This window comes from Myiozetetes cayanensis, unplaced genomic scaffold, assembly GCF_022539395.1.
Source record: "Myiozetetes cayanensis isolate MyiCay16 unplaced genomic scaffold, myiCay2020 scf4, whole genome shotgun sequence".
Classification (NCBI taxonomy): Eukaryota; Metazoa; Chordata; class Aves; order Passeriformes; family Tyrannidae; genus Myiozetetes; species Myiozetetes cayanensis.
The window spans coordinates 21,360,281-21,382,302 of record NW_026087631.1 but is presented as its reverse complement, the minus strand read 5'-3'; the positions used below and the strand labels follow the sequence as shown (position 1 = coordinate 21,382,302).

Below are 22,022 nucleotides of genomic sequence, written 5' to 3'. Positions count from 1 at the left end.
AAAACCCAGATGCCTGTTGCTTTCTCACTTTGATCTTATGCACTGTAATGTACAGTATCCCTGCAGATATGAACTCTAGCCTTAAAAAGAAGCTTGTTACCTCATAATATCTGTAGAGTTTTTATGTTATTTCTAAGAGCCTTATTTGTATATTGCACTGCACTTTCTTTCCCACTACGTTTTTTGGCAAAGATAAACTAAACCAAAATACCATATTTTTATAATCCAACTTGTCATTATCTCTTCCTTTGCTCTCAATCTTATTAAAATGATTTTTCTATATACTCAGAGACTCCTTTTAAAATTCCATTACATAGTTTGAAAGGTCATTTGGAAAGCCAAAAGAGCAGATCCTTCCCAGCTGTGCAGGCAGAATTGTGTTTTCTCCTTTTTTATCATTTTAAAGATGTATAAATAAATCCACAATATTTCTGTGTCATTAAATGTAGCATACAGAGTGCAAAATTTTCCTTCAATTTGAGAGTGTGAGTCATTGTTACCAGTTTTGGTTTTAAAAGCTGTTCGTTTAAGAGGAAACACCTTGACTTAGGTGTTCAGAAACCTAATTAAAGGAATGACTTTCAGTATTGTTACTATCTGCATGGTCACCAAAATTAAGTGATTTGTAGCACTGTTTAAAGGGCTGACCATGTTTCCCAGTATATTAGCTTGTGAGAAGAAACAAACATGCCAATTGTGATATACCAGGCTTACGTGCAGTTCTTCAGTGAAAATGTCTGTAAATAGAAACAGATGAATAATTTAACTAAATTCTTCCTTGGGACATATCTAATGTAATCTTTTCTACGTGCTAAAAATGGGCAATTATTAATTCTTTTAGCTTTTTACAATTCTATTCTCTCTTTTTTGATTCAGAGAGATTGCAACAAATAAGCACTTGAGTGCAGGGAAAATATTTGTTTCCTCTCTTCTAGTGCTGATTTGTTGCAAAATTATGTTTTATTTACGTGTGTGTTTAAACACGCCATGTGAAAAGAGCAATCAAAAAAAAAAAGAAAACAAAGAATGAGGGAGTATAAAGACTCAAAGACATATATGAATGCGTTTGCTTTCTGGTGTTAGATAGAATTTGCAGTATCATAAAAGTACCAGAATAAAATTTGTGACAGGAAATTGGATGCTCTTATGATTGCTGGGTTAATCTGTTGGTACAACTTGGAGGAATGAAACTGAAACACTATTTTTGTAGTTAAAAATGTATTGCTGAAGAACATGGAAGTTTTTCCATCACTTGACCTTTTCAAATTAATATTGAATATAATTTTAATATACATAATGTTTATTATTTGTTATATTATTTAAACAGGCTTGATGCAGGAATTCCTGGTCGAAGTTCCTTGAATCAAATTTGTCAATTCAGTTTTAGAATTTACAAGGGAATGTGTATATTGCTTATAGCGCTTGGAGTAGCATTGCATGGCTTTTCACAATGTCACAGTTGGTATCAGAAGTGCTTTTCATCCCTGAAAATACTGGTGTTTTGTGTTTTTTTTAAGAACTGTCTTATGCAGCCTGACAAAGAAGTGAAAAAGGCATTAATTCTGGTTCTTAGTCGCATATTATGAATTTGTGTGGTGTGCATTTGCAGACGTAAATGTCCTTCTGGTTGGATCACTTCCAGTGGCTTTTTTGGAAGTATGGCATTTTTGGAGTACTGCATTTACATCACATGAAAAAGAACACAAGAGAACAGTTCTAAAATAACTCTGTAATTTAAAACAAAAAAGTTAAGATTAATTTTCCTCTAACTTAAAAGCTTTCCTATTAGCACTTTTGTGTGTACTAAAAGAAATTGTGGAGCTTCTGCCACTGTAGCACTGTACTTGACTTGGCAAACCATTAAATGGAACAGCAATGTAGTTACTGGGAAAGGCAAACACCATAACTTCGAACATGCCCTTCCTCCTCCTTTCACCAGCTTTTATTCCTGAGCACAGTGTTTAGAAGGTCTTTGATCCTTTTGGATCAGCTGTGCCAGCTGTGGCCCCTCCTAGCTTCTGGACAGAGTGGGAAGAAGGCCTTGTCACTGTCATACATGGTAGCAAATTCCATGTTTAATGGAAATGCTCTGGTTTTTTTCCTTTTTAATATTGCATGTGTTTTCATTGCTCTGTTGGTACTGTTTTGTGGTTGAAAATATTTTTAACATGTCAATATTTGAATATTTTTAGAGCATATGATCCTTTCAGTAAATTTCAGCAATTTCCCCCTCATTTGTAGGATATAGGCATAGGACCATTTATTTTAAAATATTAAGGAGAAGCTCTTGATTTGTCCTACGGTTTTTTTCACCAAAATGTCAACCAAGCCTACTCCAGTTGGCAGTATCTGGTTTGTCTCGTTAGCATGCAGAGACACTTATTTGGGCAAACATAGCTGCAAGTAGTATATCAACTACATTTTATATGCAGCTATATATCTGAGTATGAAAAATTATTAATACTTGCAGTATTAACAGACATTATTTCAGTATTCTGCCTCAAGGTCTACTTTCACCCTCACCATTTTCTTGAAAGTATTCCATAAAGGAATTAATTGTGATAAAAAGCTTGTGATTTAGAAACAAGAAAGAGAATGTAAATACTTGTGTTTTACATCTGTATCTACCTCAGATTATATGTCTGTGTCATTGATTCTGTCACTTAACCTCTGATAAAGTTGTGCTTATTTGCAGCATTTGTGAAATTTATTTCCTACAAAGAACTATTGATGGAAATAAATTATTCATCCAGTATTTTGCTTTGGGGTCCAATGATAAGAGGTCTGGATACTTAAGGAAAATTTAAATGCATTTCAGATGTTTTAAATTGTTCTTCACTTTCTGTTCATGAATCCTCAGAAGATAGAGAGTAATGTACCCTTCTAAATATTTAAATTTTAGTTGAAAAAAGCTATTTTCAGGGTTTTAACGTCAATATCATTGTTCTAAGGGATTTTTAATTGTGAGATTGCACAGTACATCTACAATAAAGTATTATGACACACTAAAGCAAGGGGCAAACCAAATCGAGCTTAGCAGAGTAAGAGGAAGTATGACTGGAAGCAATCTGGGAGATCACATTCCTAAGTGATTTTGTCTGGCCACTTCTTAAAAATCTTCAGTGATGGAGGTTATGCTGCCACCCCACACCATGTTTATTTGTACTTGTGTTTATTCCTTCTCTTTTGAATAACTGTTAACTATAGGGACACTATGTAAGTTTTTGACCAATTACTTTATAATGTTTTTCTTATAAAACTCATCTATGTCAGAGTCTCTGTTGCTCTTAGGTATGTCTGTTTGACTTGTGTTCAAACTGGTTTTGATGCTTTTCAGCTCCTATAATAGGAGGGAGTCCTATTAAATTATTTTAAACCTACCTAGAATATACTTTCTTCTCAAAAAGAACAAACCATTGATTCAGGTGTGTGTACATATTCAGTTCAATTTCCCTCTTAATCAAAATTGTCTAGTTTCAAGTACTCGTTCTCTTTCACTAGATGCCATGTATCAACTGCTGCTCTAGTGTAACACTAGCGATTTTTTTGGTAGAGCCTCAGGTTGTTGCATAAGGTATTTCTACATGGCACAGAAAAGCATTCAGTAGACAGATATGACTTCACTTTGCACAGACTAACTCAGACGCTAGAAACACTGCTTTACCTAAGCAGTACTGATAAAGTTCTCACACGGGTGAGCAAATGCTTTGTCTGTCCATAGTGTGCTATCCGTGTCTGGATAGCATGCTAAATTCCTGTATATTATCTTGATGCCTCCTGAAGAAAATATATTTAGGCTTTTTTATTTACACGTGATCATCTTGTGCCACAGAGAGGAAATGGTGAGGCTAATACCCAAAGGTATGTGTTTTTCTTGAAATTTGCACCTGATAGTCTCTTTGGAAAGAAGAGTTTCTCTCTGCAAAGTGGCTGCCAAAGATTTTTCTGTTGCAGGGCACTAACACCTTCCACCGTCAAAAAAGGAGCTTTAATTTCATGGTGAAGTCTTTAGGAAAAGAGAATCCTAATAGAGCAGGGAGAAGAAGATCCTCGTATTGTCACATACAAGGTTAACTGGAATAAGTCCAGTACCTGAAATCTTACGGTTAAACAAAACCTATCTTAGAAAGAAATCACATAATTGTACTGGTAAGCTTTGATCCCATTTTGCATATTGTTTTAGACAGGATGTTTCAAATAACTTGTTTTGCTCCAGTGTGAAATCTTAATTGCTGTGGAATCAGTGACATTAATTTTGTTGACCTGGCTGCAACAGCTAGGTTTGAAGCAGAAAAAGAAAGGCAAGTGAAGGAGTGACTTGGCAACAGAGTAGGCTTTTTTCTAAAGATATCCTCTTTATCATAGACCACGCTATTGCTGGTACATTATCAGTGTGAATTTGTTATACATTACAGGTCTATATATACTCTTTGTTTTTTTCCATTTAGGCTTTCAGATGTGAAATTGCTGGTCTATTAAATGCAATTCTTGGAACTGTAGTGGAGTATTGGATCATCTCAGGTTTTCTTATGGACAGAAACGTGTTTCATCAAATAGCTGATGATCTGGCACAGTACCTTGCCATTTCGTGTGATGGTGAGTGTTAGCAAGGTCTCTCAAAAGTCTTCTAACCAGGTACACTAAGTCCTAATAAAATCCTTGGTTTACTTTCAAGTTATTTTTTACGTCCTGTTGCAGCTGTGCACTCTGGTAGTATGGTGTGTGCGTATGCAAGAAAGTGTTTTATTGTCTGTCTGTTGGTGTCAAGCAAAGACCAAAGAGAAAAGGCTTTCGTATTAAAATCCCTCTAAATAAATCTCATTAAGTATTAATGTAAAAGCAAGACTGCACAGTGTGAGGAAGAAAAAAAATCTTTGGAGCTCTCTTGTCAGTTTAGGAAAAGCTTTAAGCATATCATAGTAAAACTTAAATACAGAGAAGCACTTGGAGACACTTTACTTAGTTCAGGCCAATTTTGTCACTCCAGAATACCAATAGTTTGCTAAAGACACTTCAACTGTAAGTACAAAAGCTACACTGAACTCATTGACTCCTACAGACTTCAAGTGAAACATTTCAATGTCTCATTCCAAATCCTTAGACTTAACAGACTTTATTTGGGAAGTGGGGGAAATCTTCATTGAGTCCCATGAATGACTGTTGTTCCCCCTCATTAAATATACTGGTTAAAAAGAAATGTCACAACTCAAATAACCACTATCATCTACCATGTAATATCAGTTGAGGTATCTGTACTTTTAGCAACTAGGAGTTGCAGAACTCAAAAGACCAAAAAAATAGTATCAAGAAAAATACTTAAATATTTTAGTTTCATTTTCAAACTTAATGCCCACCCGTGCCCCCTCTAATGCCTGCATTTAAGAAATATGGATATTGTGGTCACAGTCATCATTGGGCACTCTGTCATCATTTACCTGGGCACTTGAGAACTATCCTGAAAAAAAATTAAACTAAAATCTTAATCTTGGGACAAATATTTCTACTCCAGTCTTACAGAAAGCAGATTATCAGGACTGTTATAGCCTGCCTTGCATCTTAGAATGCCAAATCAGTTGGAACTTTGTAGTATTTAAATTATGGGAACTTTTAGTTTGTACTGCTATTGCTACCTCTTTAACAGATTTTCTAGCTGTCCTAGAATAAGGATAATTTTAATTACATGTTTCTGTAAGACTTTCTTACTTTCCTATACACAAATGGAAAACAAGAACAGCATTCACAGTCTGTTTATAAAGAATAAAGATTCTTTGCACTTGGTACAATGGGCAGCATTAAAGCAAAATTGTTGCAGAGTTTTTCTAAATTCGTTTACTCCCACAGTAGAAAACATCTGTACCCTCAAAACTTGTGTTTTGATTGAGTCTACAGATCAGTTAATTTATGAGCATTTCTTAGCAGAACACAATATTTCCTCAGTGTAGTAAAGACTTCCTTCCTCGTGGCAGATATTCATCTCCACCTGTTTCACTTGTTATTTTGACAAAATTATTTTGCTAGAATCAAAATACAAATTCATATCACTGTAAGAAAAATCAGTCATTCTGTCTCATTCTCCAAAAAAAGAGAGGTAGGCCAGACATATGCCCAATATATATTGAGAAATATATAATTTCTTCTGCCACTGAGTGGTTTTTTTAAACAGTATAAGCTATTTGATACATCTGAAAGAGGTTACAATTTGCTTACAGTCACTGCTAATGTAGAATTGTTTATTGTTTGTGTGTTACAGCTCTTATCTGAATTTGTATCACTTAGAGATTTAAAAGGTGATCACTTGCATTTCATTGTAATAAATAATTTTATTCTCAAAATAAAAGTATAACTTTTATAAGAGTATATTGAGAGCATTTTTAAAAGTTTCACTTTTTAAAAGTGATAAAAACTGATGTTTTGTCTTTTAAAACACGTTAAACATTCTCTTAGTAGTTGGTCATTATCTTAGATGATGGATAAAATGTTTTTTAATGTGATTATTTTTAGTAATTCTTCTGGAGAATAGCTTCTAAATCTGTAAGAGGTCAAAAAAAAGTCTGTAAGAGCTATCTTCTAGATAACTAGGTGTATAGATTTTTGCATTCTCACTTTAATACTCAGTTTATGTTTTTTAACACCCATTGTTTTTATCCAGATTTTTCTATATGTGAATTAAAAATGTTTATTTGTGCCATACCATCCCTCTGGCTTCAAATGTTTGTTGCGGAAGCAATTTTAAAACACATGTGTTTACAGAGGAATATAGCTGTTCCTACAGAACCTCTTTCTCTTCAGAAAATAGTGAGTAACTCTTCTACTCCATAATAACTTTTCATACTTCAGTATTTTATGGTAATTTGATTTATAAAAGTCTTGAAAAATATTTTTTTGTGGTCTAAGGTTATGCTTTTTGCATGCATTGTCTTCCACGTGTTCCATTGCATATAAATCTCTCTTTGCTTGAGATCTGGGTCTAGAACAATGGTGAGATTGCCAGAGAATTTGTCACACCTGATTAATTTGTTTACATGCAGTTAACTTGAAAGTCAAACAATGAAACAATAGTGAATACAATAAAAGCCTTCAAAAATAATCTCTAATGTAAGTAGTTTATTGCAATGCTACATTTATAATTAAGGAAAATGCCAAATAGTGTGATTTTCCTGGGCTATCTTCTAGATTTTTGAAGAGGTGACAGTCTATTATTCTGCTGTGTTCAGTCATTTGTTACATACAAGATTTTATGATTTTGAACCACAGTGTATTCCTGTGAATTTCTCCTCTTAAAAACTTTCTTCTACTTACAAACCTTTGCCTGCCCTCAAAGCACAATTTGTGATAGTTTGCAAGGACATACATGATGAAAGCTGTAAAAGAAGTCTTTAAAACTGTGACTGCTGACAGGTTGCAGGCTAATCAGAGCGATCACATGATAATGACATGTCCTAACTTAGGACGCCATTTCAGTTGTCTTAGTACCAATGTGTAAACAGAATATGGAATCCATAACCGTTTCTCTGTTTCTCTAAGTTCTAAAATTCTGCAGTTAGAGCCACAGAAAAACCAATTTACATCTTCATACATTAACCATACATAAGTTTTCTTGAATTTTACAGGGGTTTTTTGTGAACAGAGGTCATTGTTTATTAATACAGTATGTTTAAACAGAGCTCAAACAAAAGACATAGAATTTTAAAAATAAGCCAACTATATGTCTAATATTTAAGTATATTGCCCACACATATGTAACAGGATTGCTATTTTTAGTATTGCCATGACTACTGATCACTCTCTACAACTACTGAAATGTAAATTTTTATAGGGCTTGAAACAAGTTCATATGCTTTTTGTGGCTTTCCTTATTATTACTATGTCTCCTTTCTTATTCCATACAATAAAAATTACTTGTCATCCCGTTTTTGTGAGTTCTTCTCATACAGCATCTTATCAGCCGGGCTTTTCTTTGGGTTCAATGAGTGACATCCTACTCCCTGGTGGTAAATGTGCAGTGAAGGTGCAACTAAGGTGTCCCTCACCCACAGCACATTGCCTGCAGAATCTGCTGTGGTCTCAAGTAATCTAAATACTAAATACTAAAAGCCTTCCGTAATGCCTTTCTTCAAATATAGTCATTGTGTTTTCATTGAGTGAATCCCCTCTGTGGACTTTTTCCTATGTTTTTGTCAAACTGCAGAAACTTGGATGAATTTTTTAAATGAGCTATAAAAGTAAGTTTGAAGCTCTGTGTTACTGGAAAGAAGCAAACATATCTAGAACAGCCAACACTATCTAAATAATAAAGAGCACTAAGAGATCACTAGCTTATTTTCTTTAATTGCTCAAAGACTTCATCCAACCCTTCATCTTAGAAGACATGAAGGAGGGGAGTGAGTATTTCTTTATCAAATTGCTCCCTGGGTTGGGAGCAGGAAGTTTATAAATTCTTTCATTAAATACATGAAAATCAATTAATTGTACTCCAGTCTTATGTCCAGCTAAAGTGATCTGATACAAATTTTCTCAGCTACCAGAAACCAAGAGACATATCTAGAATTTCCTAATTTCTATCTCAGACACAAGCCACTCACCTCTGAGGCCAGTGTAAAGAGTGAATTACAAGAATATCAAAAAGGATTGCAAAGGACAGTTTTAAACTATGTACAATCATTTAGTGGTCAGATTTTTTAAAACTTAGATGCAGCAAGCTGTGGGTCATAGATGGCTGCTTTGCAGCAAGAACAACAAAAGAAAATTACTTCATTTTAAAAATACTACTTCTGCAACAGGTCTGTTCCTATTTGCCTGCTTTGAGAGAGATAGCATTGCATGAGACAAAGATACACAAAGCAAAGAAAAAGAAAATAGGGCAACAGCCATGCCCTGAGTCTCAAAGGGCATTACAGATGCTAAATGGCGATAAGCAGAACCAAGTCAAAGTGCTGCCTGATCTACCGTAAGTAATACCTATAACATCACCAGTTTTATTCTGCTTTGGGGGACAGCTTCTGACCTGACACATTTCTTGAACTTTATATGACCTGTTTTGTTGTCTACAAATTACTGCAACTGACAGAAAGCTCCATTGTAAACCTGTAACACCTCTGGGCTGGGGTTTCCCCCTTTCTCTTTGATCATCAGTTTCAGTGTATATGCAGACTGATGTAGCTATATTTGCCCAATATTAAATTTATAGGGTACATGGAGAAGTTGAACTGTTCATAGAATTACCTTTAAAGAAAGTTTAATTATGGACAATGGAATTTTATTACTGTTTTAAATAGTTATAATTAAAGGACATAGAAATTATGTAATTAAGACATTTTAGAAATTCAAATGGATAGATCTAAGTATGCTATATAGACAAATTTAAAAGCACTAAGTATATATACATTATCTTAAAACACGAAATAGGGATTTTAAACCTGTCCCCTTTACTCTCTTTTCAGAGACCTAACCTTTAATAAGCTTACAGCAAAACCAGAAGTTCAGACTGCACACACCAAGGAGAATTGTTATCTTTTGGCTGAAGAGGTATACAAGAGAAATATTAAAGGTATTCTATATATCTAATTTATGTTAAGAACTTTAAAATGGTTAGAATTGACAGTTTAAAAACTTATCCTGATGAATGCTGAACTAAAATGATGGCTTATACCCAATCATTATTTTCTTATAGTTCGTGTTTCTTTTTTGCAATGTCTTTTTAAAAGGTGGATATATATATATGGTGCAATAAAGTTGCCTTCTTCATTACCCTCCTCCTCCCAGATATTAAATACAATGTACAGCTTGTGTGAGCATATTCCAGTCTTGCCTGCCTTACTTTGCTAATCCACCTCAACCTGTGCTTGGTAGGATCAACGTCTTCTGATTTGAAAGTATAATTCAGTCTTCATCTCTGAGTCCTAGACATTTTGTGAACAAAGACTGAGGAGTATGCTATGTTACATAGCTGTGTTAAGCATATGGACCATTTTCTTCCAGGCATTCAGCCCAGACTATGAAAGGCATTTGGCTTTTGTCTTAGCTATACTGGAACTCAAGTACCTAAGGAATAAAACAGCATTGCAGTAATTAATTTGTTTCCTACTTATTACACAAGTTTAATAAATTGTACTTCGCATGAGCCTTTGCTTGAGCAGAATTACTTTCTGGAACTACTTTTTGTCATCTTCATCATAAGAAATTTACCTATGACTATATTAATATGATACCCAAGAGAAGGCTCAGAAAAAAAACCTGATAAAAGCAAGCTGGGATTGTTCAAAAAATAAGAACAGAATTGTAGCAAAACACTAAAGGATAAAAGAAAACCTCACCTGCTTTTGTTATTTAAGAGAGCTTCAGTAACAGAGCCAGACCATACATTTTTAAAATTGGTTCCCTTTCTCTTTATTGCTTTTGCAAGTGAAATTGGTGTGAATTATTATGTGCTGACTTCTACAAAGAGAAGTGAGCTGAAGGAGTGGGGGGGGGTGGGGAACAAACCCTGGGTTTTTTTCTGTTCTTCCTCTGCCAAAATTGTAAGTAGTGTCTTCTGTTGAAAGAGTGAGTATGGAGCTGACAGATTTACATAGTGAAGGTATTAATATAACAAAATGTTCCATCTAAATCTTATCACAAAGGCTGAGAGATTTAGCCTGAGATATTTTGAATTTCTCAGATGTTTGGTGCATCGTCTTTCACCTGGCATCAGGATTTTCTTCTGGCTCTTATTCAAACCTAATCAATTATTGAAAGCAAAAGAGCATTTAGAATGGGTCTGAAGTTTTTATTATGCAGAAACTAATGGTGTCTCTATGTATAAGCATCAGCTCTCAGTTGCTTGTTGTTTAATTTTTCACACTTATTTCAGTTTATGTCGGTACTAGTGGTAGGGATTTTTTTCCAGAGGATTTTCTTATTTTATTATTATTATTATTTCTCTCTTTTTCCCCTCCCTCGCTACTGTAGCCAAGTCAGACAGCCTATTGAGAAACAGCAAACCATCTGTTAACGGATTTGAAGTTCTGAATTATACTTGAGTGTGTAGAGGCACTCGTGCTTAGCCAGAAACATTCATTTTGAATTAAGCTATAAATGCTGTGTAAAAAGAACCATACATTTTAATGTAGGTTCATGAATAAATTTAAGGGAGGGCAACTGCACTCTAAAGTTTTATTGCTTCAAAACCTGGTATTTTTTGGTGTTCTGTGATCACTTGGTGCTTTTATAGTGTGATTGAAGCTTTAAACCTTGAACTGGAGGGGAGATAATTCTTTGTGTTAAACCGTTTGCAATACAATTTCATTGCTGGATCTCTGGTCGAACAGAAGCTCTGTGGGTTTTTTTTTCTTAAAAGATGGTTAAAAAGGATAAAGGAAAATCTTAGTTATTATTGAGTTTCCTGGTACACAGCCAGCTCTCCTAGTTCCAGGCACTTTGATTATTTTCTTTAGTTGCTATCTTGCCTAGTCTAGTGTAATCTATTAATTTTTCATGGTAGGAGAGACAGCCCTGCATAAAGCTTGCATAAGTAACAACGTGGAGAGATTGATTCAGCTTCTCTCTTTCCCTGGAACAGACATTAATGTTAAAGGTAAGTTATTCGTTTTCTCTAGAGAACTAAGAAATTAAGCCAGATAAAGAACTCTATTAATATCTGTTTGGTAATAAAGTTTGTATTTATACTACTAAAACTGTCTTTATTATTTTAAACAACACAAAATGAGGACTTTATAGCAAGCATTGAGGAAAGATGAATTTATTACTGAATTGAGTTTTACCATCATATTTTCTGCTGATTTTTAAAAATGCTATTTAATTTTTTTCAGATTTTTTTTCAGTAGAATTTCTTGTTTTGAAATTGTAAACTGCCAGTCTAGCCATAACGAACACTAAAAATTAAAGTATTTTGCTAACGAATTACATTATTAACATTTCAGTACTACTTCTGCTGTTTTAAAACTTCCCTTGATTTATAATGCAGACTATGCTGGCTGGACGCCTTTGCATGAAGCCTGTAACCATGGCAGCACAGTGTGTGTCCGTGAAATTTTGCAGCGTTGTCCAGAGGTAGACCTGCTCAGTCAAGTGGATGGGGTGACTCCTTTGCATGATGCACTGTCAAATGGACATGTAGAAATTGGCAAGCTCCTACTTCAGCATGGGGGTGAGTGCATTTATGCTAAACTGGTTTAGGGAAATTATCTACTGTTCTAAATCCATGTGAAGTTCACAGTGTTTTTCTTAATAGTTGTTTAAAATACAATGTTATTATGAAAGATTTATTTTAAAATATTTTTAAGCCAAGCTGGTTTGGTTACAATGAAAATAATACTGTTTTCACAGTTATCTTGATCAGCTGAATATGAAATTAACCAGGATTTTCACATTTTTTCCAGTATGTTGATGTTTTTATTCTACATTTTACACCATATGCATTGTAACTATGTTCTCCCTACTTATTAATGAAGGTGCAGATTACGTAGTCAGCAAGCAAGGCTAAGGATTTTCTTTTGTTTTGATTGATTTTTACCAAAATGCAAATATAATCATGTATTTCAACATAAATTTGTTCAGGATTTATGAAAATTAATGTGATGGTCTTTGAAGAACACAATTAGCTTGGCAATTCGTTTAAGAAAGGAATCTATATTGTAATCATGATAACTGCTGTTTAGGAATAATAGTGGGAGGGATACCTTAGTTTCTAAAAAAAAAAGATACACTTCCCCTTAGACAGGCACATGACAAATGTTTTAAACAATATTTTTTGTTCAGGGACAGGGTATTTGTATCTTAGTGTGAAGTGTGTATTGTATCAATATATTTAACTTACCATATTTTAAAAAAATGCCAACCAAATAAAACAACCAAAACCAAACAACTGCACAGAATGGTCTTGGGTATCAACTCTTCCTTCTTTTAATTAATTTACTAAAATGAGTATTTTTCAATATCTGTACCATTGACCTACTATGTCAGCGAAAACTGTGGTTTATATGCCTTGTCAATTTTTTCAATAAAAATCATTTTGTGTATGGTCATGAGGCAGAAGACTGCACTGTGTTGAGATGGCCTATTACTTAATTAAGGTAGAGAAACGAAATTTTATTTCATTCTTGGCATACGACCCCTTGTATTTACAGTCTTCTCCTGCCCCCTAAAGGCTATGTCTGTGTCTGTTGTGCAAGTACCGGATCATAATCAGTACATTTCTCTGCAGTTCTTCCTCTGTGTTGGAGGAGCCTTAGTTCTGTGGTTCCTAGGAATTTTATATGTTTACTGAACCATATATCTGACATGCCAAGCCAATACCTGGGTTCAGTTCAGTCAGTCTAAGTGATCCAACAACCAGTATTATAGCAAGCCCAACTCCTCAACTGGAAATGGCATTGCACTGGCAGATGTACATTATTCCTAGGCTATTGTGAAAAATTGGTAGTGGATGATCTTGTTGTCTTAGAGGAAGAGGTCTACTTGCCCTTGCAGGGTTTTCTGGCAACTATAAGGCTGCAAATACATATTATATTTGCCTTTGTCACTCTCTGAGTTATGGCCTGGCAAGTAACTGACAAGACTATGGTAGAAAGAATCTTACCCATTCAGTGTGAATTTACTCATCTTAATAATTTAGAACACATCTCTTTAAAAACATACTCCTTTTTCTCTCTCTGCAAATTTTCAGCTTGCAGAAGATTTAATGATACTAAATAATCAGTAATAATGCTAGAGCTTAAATCAGGGCAAAGTTAAAATGTCTACTATGGATATGTAACACAAGGCTTTACCTTTTCTCAATAAAATGTATTTCTGAAGTATTAAAGTGACAGCATTGCTTTACTGTAGTAACTCAAATTTATTTAAGTAAGTTTTATTTAAGATCCCTGATGTGTTCATCTTTGAAAAACACCTGTAGTGTCTTAACAGCCTTCCATTTTTCTCACTGAGACATCATTTCTTAAATTTATCAAGAGATGTGTAAGCTGTTGAAATATTGATAGGTCCACTTTACTAATGAACAGGAAATACTGAAATAATGCAGTGTAGTCTGAAAAGTAAACATGTCCCCTTTAATCATTTTAATTCTATTTATTAGAACAATTATATTTTGCATTTCAGAAGTCTGTTGAGACCAAATTTTTAAACTCAGTTGTTGGGGAAGACTTGGATTCCCACCTCAGTAGTTTATCTTGCTGCATAGCCTAAGTCAAGATTGGCCACACCATCCTGAAAAAGAAAATAAAGATCATCACAGTAACTTGTCTTTAATTTTAAGTCAATGTCATCAACTAACCTGTTCTGTAAAGTACTTAATAGAATTTTGCAACAGTAAAACCATGACATTTTTACATACTCTATAAAAGTTAAGAAAATATCTTTTAAAAAGTGTTACAAAGGGTCTCTCTCCATGTTCTAGATTGTGTTGCAAATATGTAACTCATCAGTTACATCAACATAACTTAGTATGAAAAGGAAGTTAAACAGACTCCTAGCTCCTGGCAAAAACCAATCCAAAATCTTGTTTGGCTGCCAAATCAAATGTGCTGTTGTTATTAATGTTTATATTTTCCCTGCAGGACCAATCCTTCTACAGCAGAGAAACTCCAATGGAAAACTGCCACTGGATTGTGTTGAGTCAGTAGCATTAAAGGAAGAACTTTTGAATCTTGTTCACCCAGAAGAGAGCATTGAAAGCTTTTATGAATGGATGGAACAAGAGTTTTGCAGTCAGCAGAGAGAACTGTGTTTGATTTTATTTAATAAGCTGCTGCTGAATTTTTGCTCAGTTTATAATCTCTCTTCACCCTTGACTCTAACTCTCAGAGAGGTAGCTTGTTCAAATGTACTTCCAGTAATGGCCTATGATAACTCCAAGATGAAAAACACATTTTCTGAAGATTGGTTAGTAAATACATATTTTAAAGAGCTAGAAACTTTTCAAAAGCTACCACAATTTCTTCAAGAAATATCTGCAAACATGTTTTTATTCCCTGGAGAACAGATGAAAGTCTTGTTAGCAACTCTGGAAACTATGGTAGAAGCATATCAGCTCTTAAATCTTTCTAGCAGTTAACTTCTAAACAAGACACATTGGCTGAATCTTGATTGTTAACCCTTGGTATTGGCCTAGCTTTTTTTCTGGCAACTGAAGAAGTACAAATTTAATAACCCTACACAAGATCTACATGTTGCAATCTCCCACATTGTTACTATTTTCCTTTAACAGATCCTGGAATTCAGAAACAATGCTTCTGCGCAGTTTTCTGGCAAAATATTTCCAGTACTTGCCTCACAGATCTAGATGTCTGTGATATTCTTAGGAGGGTGCTATATCGTTTGCAATAAGCTAAACTTTTCTGTCTTGAAAGTGTTTGCTACCTGTCTTGTGCCATAGATCACTTTGGTTCTCAGAAGTAGTGACCCTAAATTTAAACCTCATAGCTGATTGTTTCAATACTTGAGAAAGGCTTGTGCCTACATATTTTAATATCCTTTAATAAAGCTAATATTATAAATATCTGTCATGAAATAAAAACACGTGGAATAGCAAATTTTGCTCATCAATTTTTGTCTTATTTATCCTTGTCTTATAAAAATTAAAATTTTGTTATGTAAATTAATTGTCTTGTAAAATTCAAAACAGAAGGCATTATATCTATATTTACAGAATCAATGTACTATCGTTTCCCGTCTTTGTTTGATAGAAATGGTCACACAAAGGGGTATGGAAACTCTTCTCACTCATCAGCACTGTGTCGCTTGTGGTCACATTTATTTGTGCAGTGACCGCCTTAAGGACACTGGCCCAGACACCCAGGTGATTTACAAAACTCCAGTGGTACCACTTAGTAGAGATTTAAAACAATCAAGTCATGTTGCTGCTTCCCAGGACAATGATAGTTTGAAGGGCCAAATCCACACTCAGCAAAACTTAAAGATATCCTTGGCTCTGCTCTAACTCATGTTGCCTTAAAGGGATTTGATAAATCTATTACAATGGTAGTGTATAAAACGATCTGGTAACACTCCTTGGATTCCCTCAACTGAAGATGCTGGTGGAAGCAATGGCACAAATCTAGTTATGTTGGCAGGTGAATTTACAGAGGATTAGACAAGGCAGTTTAAGTAGGCACTGGACATCAGATTCTGACACTAAGTATGGATCTCCTTAAAAATTACCCCCCATTTAATATGAAACTTTTGGTCTCCATTCTGTGAATACATGCAAACTACACATGATAAATCCTCTAAATTAATCTTCTAGCCTAATTTAGGATGGTGTGCTACATATTCGATCATATGATCCCTTTAACTAATTAAGAAAAAAAGAAATTCCCATGCTGTTCTTTAAAGATATTGAGGCTTGAAAGGGAGCTGAGTTACCTAATTGTGCTTATGGTGTTGGGAATGCAGAAGAATTGCATGTTTTGGAAAACCCTTATTGCTCATTTATACAGCAACAGCTACTCTTTCTGCCTTGCCTCTTTGTACAGATCCAAAGTAATTCCACACTAGGATCTGGGAGGAAAGACAAAGGGAAGTCTATCCCTTTCCCTTCCAAGGTGTACTGAGTCTGGCTGAGCTGGAGTTCACTTCAGTGTTTTTTCCTAATATCCAACCTAAACCTCCCCTGGTGCAACTTGAGGTCATTTCTTCTTGTCCTGTCTCCTGGGAGAAGAGATTGACCCCTAGCTGACTACAGCTTCCTTTCAGTACTGAGTACAGCACCAACACTGTAACAATTCCTTCCTCAGTTGAGGGCAAGATCTTGGGAGGAGACCCAAGTAGGCCAGCTGACCCAAACTGACCAAAGGGATATTCTGTACCATAGGATGTCAGCTGAGGCAAGGAGCAGGAAGGTGGGCATTCCTTGTCTCCAATGACTACCTGCTAAGGAACCATTACCCATGCTGAAGCACTGCTTCTCGGGAGTGGCCAGACATCACTGCTGATGGGAAGTAGAGAATAAACCTTGTTATCTTTCACTTCACTTTTGCTCGCACAAGCTTTTGCTTTGCTGCTGCTTTAATAAACTGCCTTGTCCCAACCCATGAATTGTTTTCCTCTTACTCTCTCCCCTGTCCAGCTGGGAAGGGGAGAGATAGAGCCACTGGGTGAACAAGTGGTGTCCAGCCCAGGTCAACCCACAACAGTCCTTTTTGGCACCCAACGTGAGGTGAGATAAAGGCAGTTTTATATATAAATATATATATCCCACACGATGGGTTGTCAAAAGCTGCTGAAGGAGAGGGCGAGTCAAGCCAGTTTGCAGAAGTGAAAGCCATCGAACTAGCCCTACAGATTGCTGAACGAGAAAAGTGGCCTGTGCTATATGTCTGTGCTGACTCCTGGATGGTGGCTAATGCCCTAAGGGGGTGGCAATGGAAGAAGGCCAATTGGCAACGCAGGGCAAACCCATCTGGGCTGCTACATTGTGGCAGGACATTACTGCACGGGTGGAAAACATGACTCTGAAAGTGCATCACATCAATGCTCAACACATGCCCAAAGGCCTTGCCGCTGAAGAAAATCAGAACAATGAGCAGGTGGATAAGGCTGCCAAGATTGGAATAGCCCAGGTAGATTTGGACTGGGAGAGGAAGGGTGAGCTATTTATAGCCCAAGGGGCCCATGAAACATCAGAACATCTAGGAAGAGATGCAACCTACAGATAAGCTCGTGAATGAGGGGTGGACCATAGCATGGAGGATGTCACACAGGTTATTCATGAATGTGAAACATGTGCGGCAAATAAGCGAGCCATGCGAGTAAAACACTTCCAATTCCCATTCTTCTGTAAAAGCTCTTTTATAATATTTTTGAAAAAGAACCCTAAAAGAAAGGGTGTAGATTAATAGCTGCTTCTGAAATTGATGTTCCTTGCCTATAGGAAAGAATTCCATTGATGCATCTGGCTTGCGGCACATTAAAATTTACATTTAGCCTTTCTGCAGTTACAATATATGATCTTATAGCAATCCATGGAAGATGTGCAGACTGAGTTGATCTTGGAACCAGAACTTCATTACAAATGTCCTGTGTTTATTAATGACTGGCCAGGGGATTTATTTCTGTCTTGTGTATTTTTAATTTTTCTCTAGTAAGAAAGCAACACCAAAAAACCTTTGTTGTATATGAGATAAACTAATAAATGTCAGTATTTCCTGTTGGAGGATGCAATGAAAGAAAAGCTCCAAGTATACTTTGTAAAGAACGCAAAATATACATTTAAGTTGGCAATACTGACATTTTCTTTAGTCAAGAATTAAGAATTTAAAATAATTGGGACTCAGAGAACCACCAAAAAAAATTCTGGTGGATCTGGTAAAGCAAACGCTTCAGAATATTCATGTATACTCAAACTCCTAACATAATACACGAGTGACTGAAATAAAAGCAGGAAAAGCATTATTTTGGTCCGATAAAGATAGTGATTTTGTTTATATAGCCAAGATATTCCCACAATTTTTATCATGTATGTTATTTAGAAAAGGAAAAAAGCACATTGATCATTTATAAGTCCTACTTACCCATTTAAACTAATTTCAAGTGCCTCTTTCCAAGATATTGTAAAGAAAAGTAGATAACATACTCTAAATGAACATTATTAACATTGCAAGATGAAACAGTCAAAAGTTAGCAAATATGTGAATTAATATTCCACATGTAGTCCCAATTTAAATATTGTCTGTGTGCATCATCAGTCTTTAATTATATGGTGACACAGTTCTCTTCTCTATAATGTTCTCTTAGTTTAAAGATCAAATACTGAAAATTTTCCTGTTATTTCCCAGTTATCACCATTTTATACTTGATTTTATACAAGAGTTTTATAATTACTCAGTTTTATATATGTTTGCAAACCCAAACCCTTAAAAAGTCTTAAGTATATCTCAGTCATTTAACATAAAATTATGTGTTTCATCCAATTTATTAGAGAGTACCTGTTCTCTTTCAGTATAGCACAACTTCCCTTTTAAATCACGATTGCAATAAAGCGAGATTATTAATAAATGATTAATCCGTTTGCTTTTTAAAAATCCCTCATAGCATGTAGGACATTTCCCACTTCCTGGCTTAGTTAAAAGAACAAAAAAATCAGGCTGCCAGGCCCCCTCCCCTTTTCATAGAATCATAGAATCAGACGGGTTGGAAAGGACCTCTGAGATCAAGTCCAACCCTTGATCCGCTACCACAACAGTTATTAGACCATGGCACTCAGTGCCACATCCAGTCTCTTCTTAAAAATCTCTAGGGTCGGAGAATGCACCACCTCCCTGGGCAGCCCATTTCAATGTATGATTACCCTCTCTGTAAAGAATTTCTTCCGAATATCCAACCTAAACCTCCCCTGGCAGAGCTTGAGACCATGCCCTCTTGTCTTACTGATAGTTGCCTGGGAAAAGAGACCAACCCCCACCTGGCTACAACCTTCTTTCAGGGAGCTGTAGAGAGTAGTGAGGTCTCCCCTGAGCCTCCTCTTCTCCAGGCTAAACAACCCCAGCTCCCTCAGCCTCTCCTCATAGGACTTGTGCGCCAGTCCCTTCACCAGCCTCGTTCCTCTTCTCTGGGCCTGCTCCAGCACCTCAATATCCTTCCTGAACTGAGGGGCCCAGAATTGGACACAGCACTCCAGGTGTGGCCTCACCAGTGCTGAGTACAATGGAAGGATCACTTCCCTGCTCCTGCTGGTCACACTGTTCCTGATCCAGGCCAGGATGCCATTGGCCTTCTTGGCCACCTGGGCACTCTGCTGGCTCATGTTCACCTTCCTGTCAATCCAAACTCCCAGATCCCTTTCCAACTGGCTGCTCTCCAGCCACTCTGTGCCTGGAGCACTGCAGGGGTTGTTGTGGCCAAAGTGCAGGACCCAGTACTTGACCTTATTGAACCTCATCCCATTGGAATTAGACCAACTCTCCAGTCTATCCACGTTGCAGGTTGGCACTCCCCCCCAGCTTGGTGTCATCTGCAAATTTGCTAATGATGGGCTCAATCCCCTCATCTAAATCATCGATAAAGATGTGAAACAGGACTGGGCCCAGCACTGATCCCTGGGGGACACCACTGGTGACCGGCCACCAGCTGGAGGCAGCCCCGTTCACCAGCACTCTCTGGGCCCGGCCCTCCAGCCAGTTCTTAACCCAGCACAGAGTGCCCCTGTCCAAGCCGTGGGCTGCAGCTTTTCCAGGAGTATATTATGGGAGACAGTGTCAAAGGCTTTGCTGAAGTCCAGACAGACACATCCACAGCCTTCCCCTCATTCACTAGGTGGTTCACCTGATCATAAAAGGAGATCAGGTTGGTCAGACAGGACCTGCCCTTTTTCTCTCTATGCAGATGTTTCCCACACTGACATGCTTCACAAGGACAAAGGTATACCTTCATCCTCAATCCTTTTGCACATGTACCAGATGACACTGCTGCATTGGTGTTTCCCAGTCAGGTGAATAATAGTGGTCAGCAGCACAAGAATTGAAAGCAGTAAAATAGAAGGTAAAGCACACTGGGATACCCAGTCAGGAATTTTAGTACCATACAAAGATGTCAATACAAAAAAGTTGCATTAAGCCAAATTTATTTGGCAAATAAATCACTACCGAGTCTGGGCTCAGAAGTTTTGCTGCTGAATTGTTTTATTTTTATTTAGGAGCAAAATTTAGCATAAAACATTTAAATATCATTGTAGCTTCAATAACCATATGAGGAGCAGCTGAGGGAGCTGTGGGTGTTTAGGCTGAAGAAAAGGAGGCTTATCACTTTCTACAACTACCTGGAAGGAAGCTGTAGTCAGGTAGGGGTCAATCTCTTCTCCCAGGAGACAGGACAAGAAAAAATGACCTCAAGTTGCACCAGGGGAGGTTTAGGTTGGATATTAGGAGAAATTTCCTCACAGAAAGGGTTGTCAAGCCCTGGCACAAGAGGCCCAGGGTAGTGGTAGAGTCACCATTCCTGGAGGGATTTAAAAGATTTGTAGATGTTGCACTTACAACATGGTTTTGTGGTGGGCTTGATAGTGCTGGGTTCAGGGTTGGACTTGATGTAATTAAAGATTTTTTCCAGCCTAAACTATTCTATGACAGATAGCCTATTTGTTCATACATTTGAAGACCACACAGAGCCTTTTTGCTTTAGCACTGTACCATGCTCCCATGTGGTCAAGAGTGCTCAGTAACTCAAAGATATCCATCTCCAATTTATTTTCCAGTAAGTACAGCCTTCATTGTGAGGTCTTACTTTTCATGCTCAGTGATTATTCCCAAATGAATACAATTTAAAATCTGTTAAATAGCGCCTTTTTATTCTGTAAAATGTACATAAAGTAATTACAATCATCAAACTATAATATATAAAGATCCTTACAAATGCACAAATTTATCATCGTATTTACCAGGACATGAAATTACGCTTTTTCAGGAAAACACCTCTGAAATTAACTTTGGAAAATATTCATCTCTGTGGTCATATTCAGATAAAGGCAGGGAAATGCACATAATTTATCAACCAAACTTGTAATCTTGGAGATAAAAAAAAAGAAAAAAAAGGATTCTGATTTGCCTAAGAAGTTGGTTTAAGTCAGGATATCAATAAATACTACTATAATTGCACACTTTAGGTATCTGTGTAAATGAAAAATGCCCTCTTTTAAAAAAGGATAAGCTGAGCAGACTGTCCATGAGGAAGGCACTGAACCCCAAGTAGAAGAGATGAAACAGTAAAGCTGCAGAGCTCCAGTAACTCTATCTACACAGACATCTGTGAAACAGGTGTTTGGAGACAAGTAATAATTAAATAAATGCTCAAAAATAATTAGAAGTATTAAGAAACAATACTTTTATCTCCCTATAGCAGATGACAATATATATTAGAAAACGAGAAATTAGACTATTTTGATGGTTTTCAACAACATCAGGAAGTATTGCTACCACCCATATTCAAAGAGACTGCTGGCTGGAGAGGGAAGGAAAGAAGAAAGAGCAGTGCAAAAAATACTGTGCTCAAGTCCGGTTAAGAAACTGAGATCCAGTTTCGAAGTTCTTTCA

General features: G+C 36.4%; 1 protein-coding gene across 4 annotated transcripts in view; it reads left to right on the top strand.

The window, feature by feature from the left end:
• SLF1 (SMC5-SMC6 complex localization factor 1) overlaps positions 1 to 15,543 on the top strand; it is a 34,559-nt gene extending 19,016 nt beyond the window's left edge. For all 4 annotated transcript variants that reach the window (XM_050329304.1, XM_050329303.1, XM_050329305.1 and 1 more), the window contains 7 exons: positions 4,449 to 4,596; positions 6,650 to 6,795; positions 8,781 to 8,947; positions 9,441 to 9,547; positions 11,480 to 11,572; positions 11,963 to 12,145; positions 14,556 to 15,543. In XM_050329304.1, coding sequence (XP_050185261.1) covers positions 4,449 to 4,596; positions 6,650 to 6,795; positions 8,781 to 8,947; positions 9,441 to 9,547; positions 11,480 to 11,572; positions 11,963 to 12,145; positions 14,556 to 15,052 — 1,341 coding nt within the window. In that variant the 3' untranslated portion in view covers positions 15,053 to 15,543. The remainder of the gene's footprint in view (positions 1 to 4,448; positions 4,597 to 6,649; positions 6,796 to 8,780; positions 8,948 to 9,440; positions 9,548 to 11,479; positions 11,573 to 11,962; positions 12,146 to 14,555) is intronic.
• The last annotated feature ends 6,479 nt before the right edge of the window (positions 15,544 to 22,022 follow it).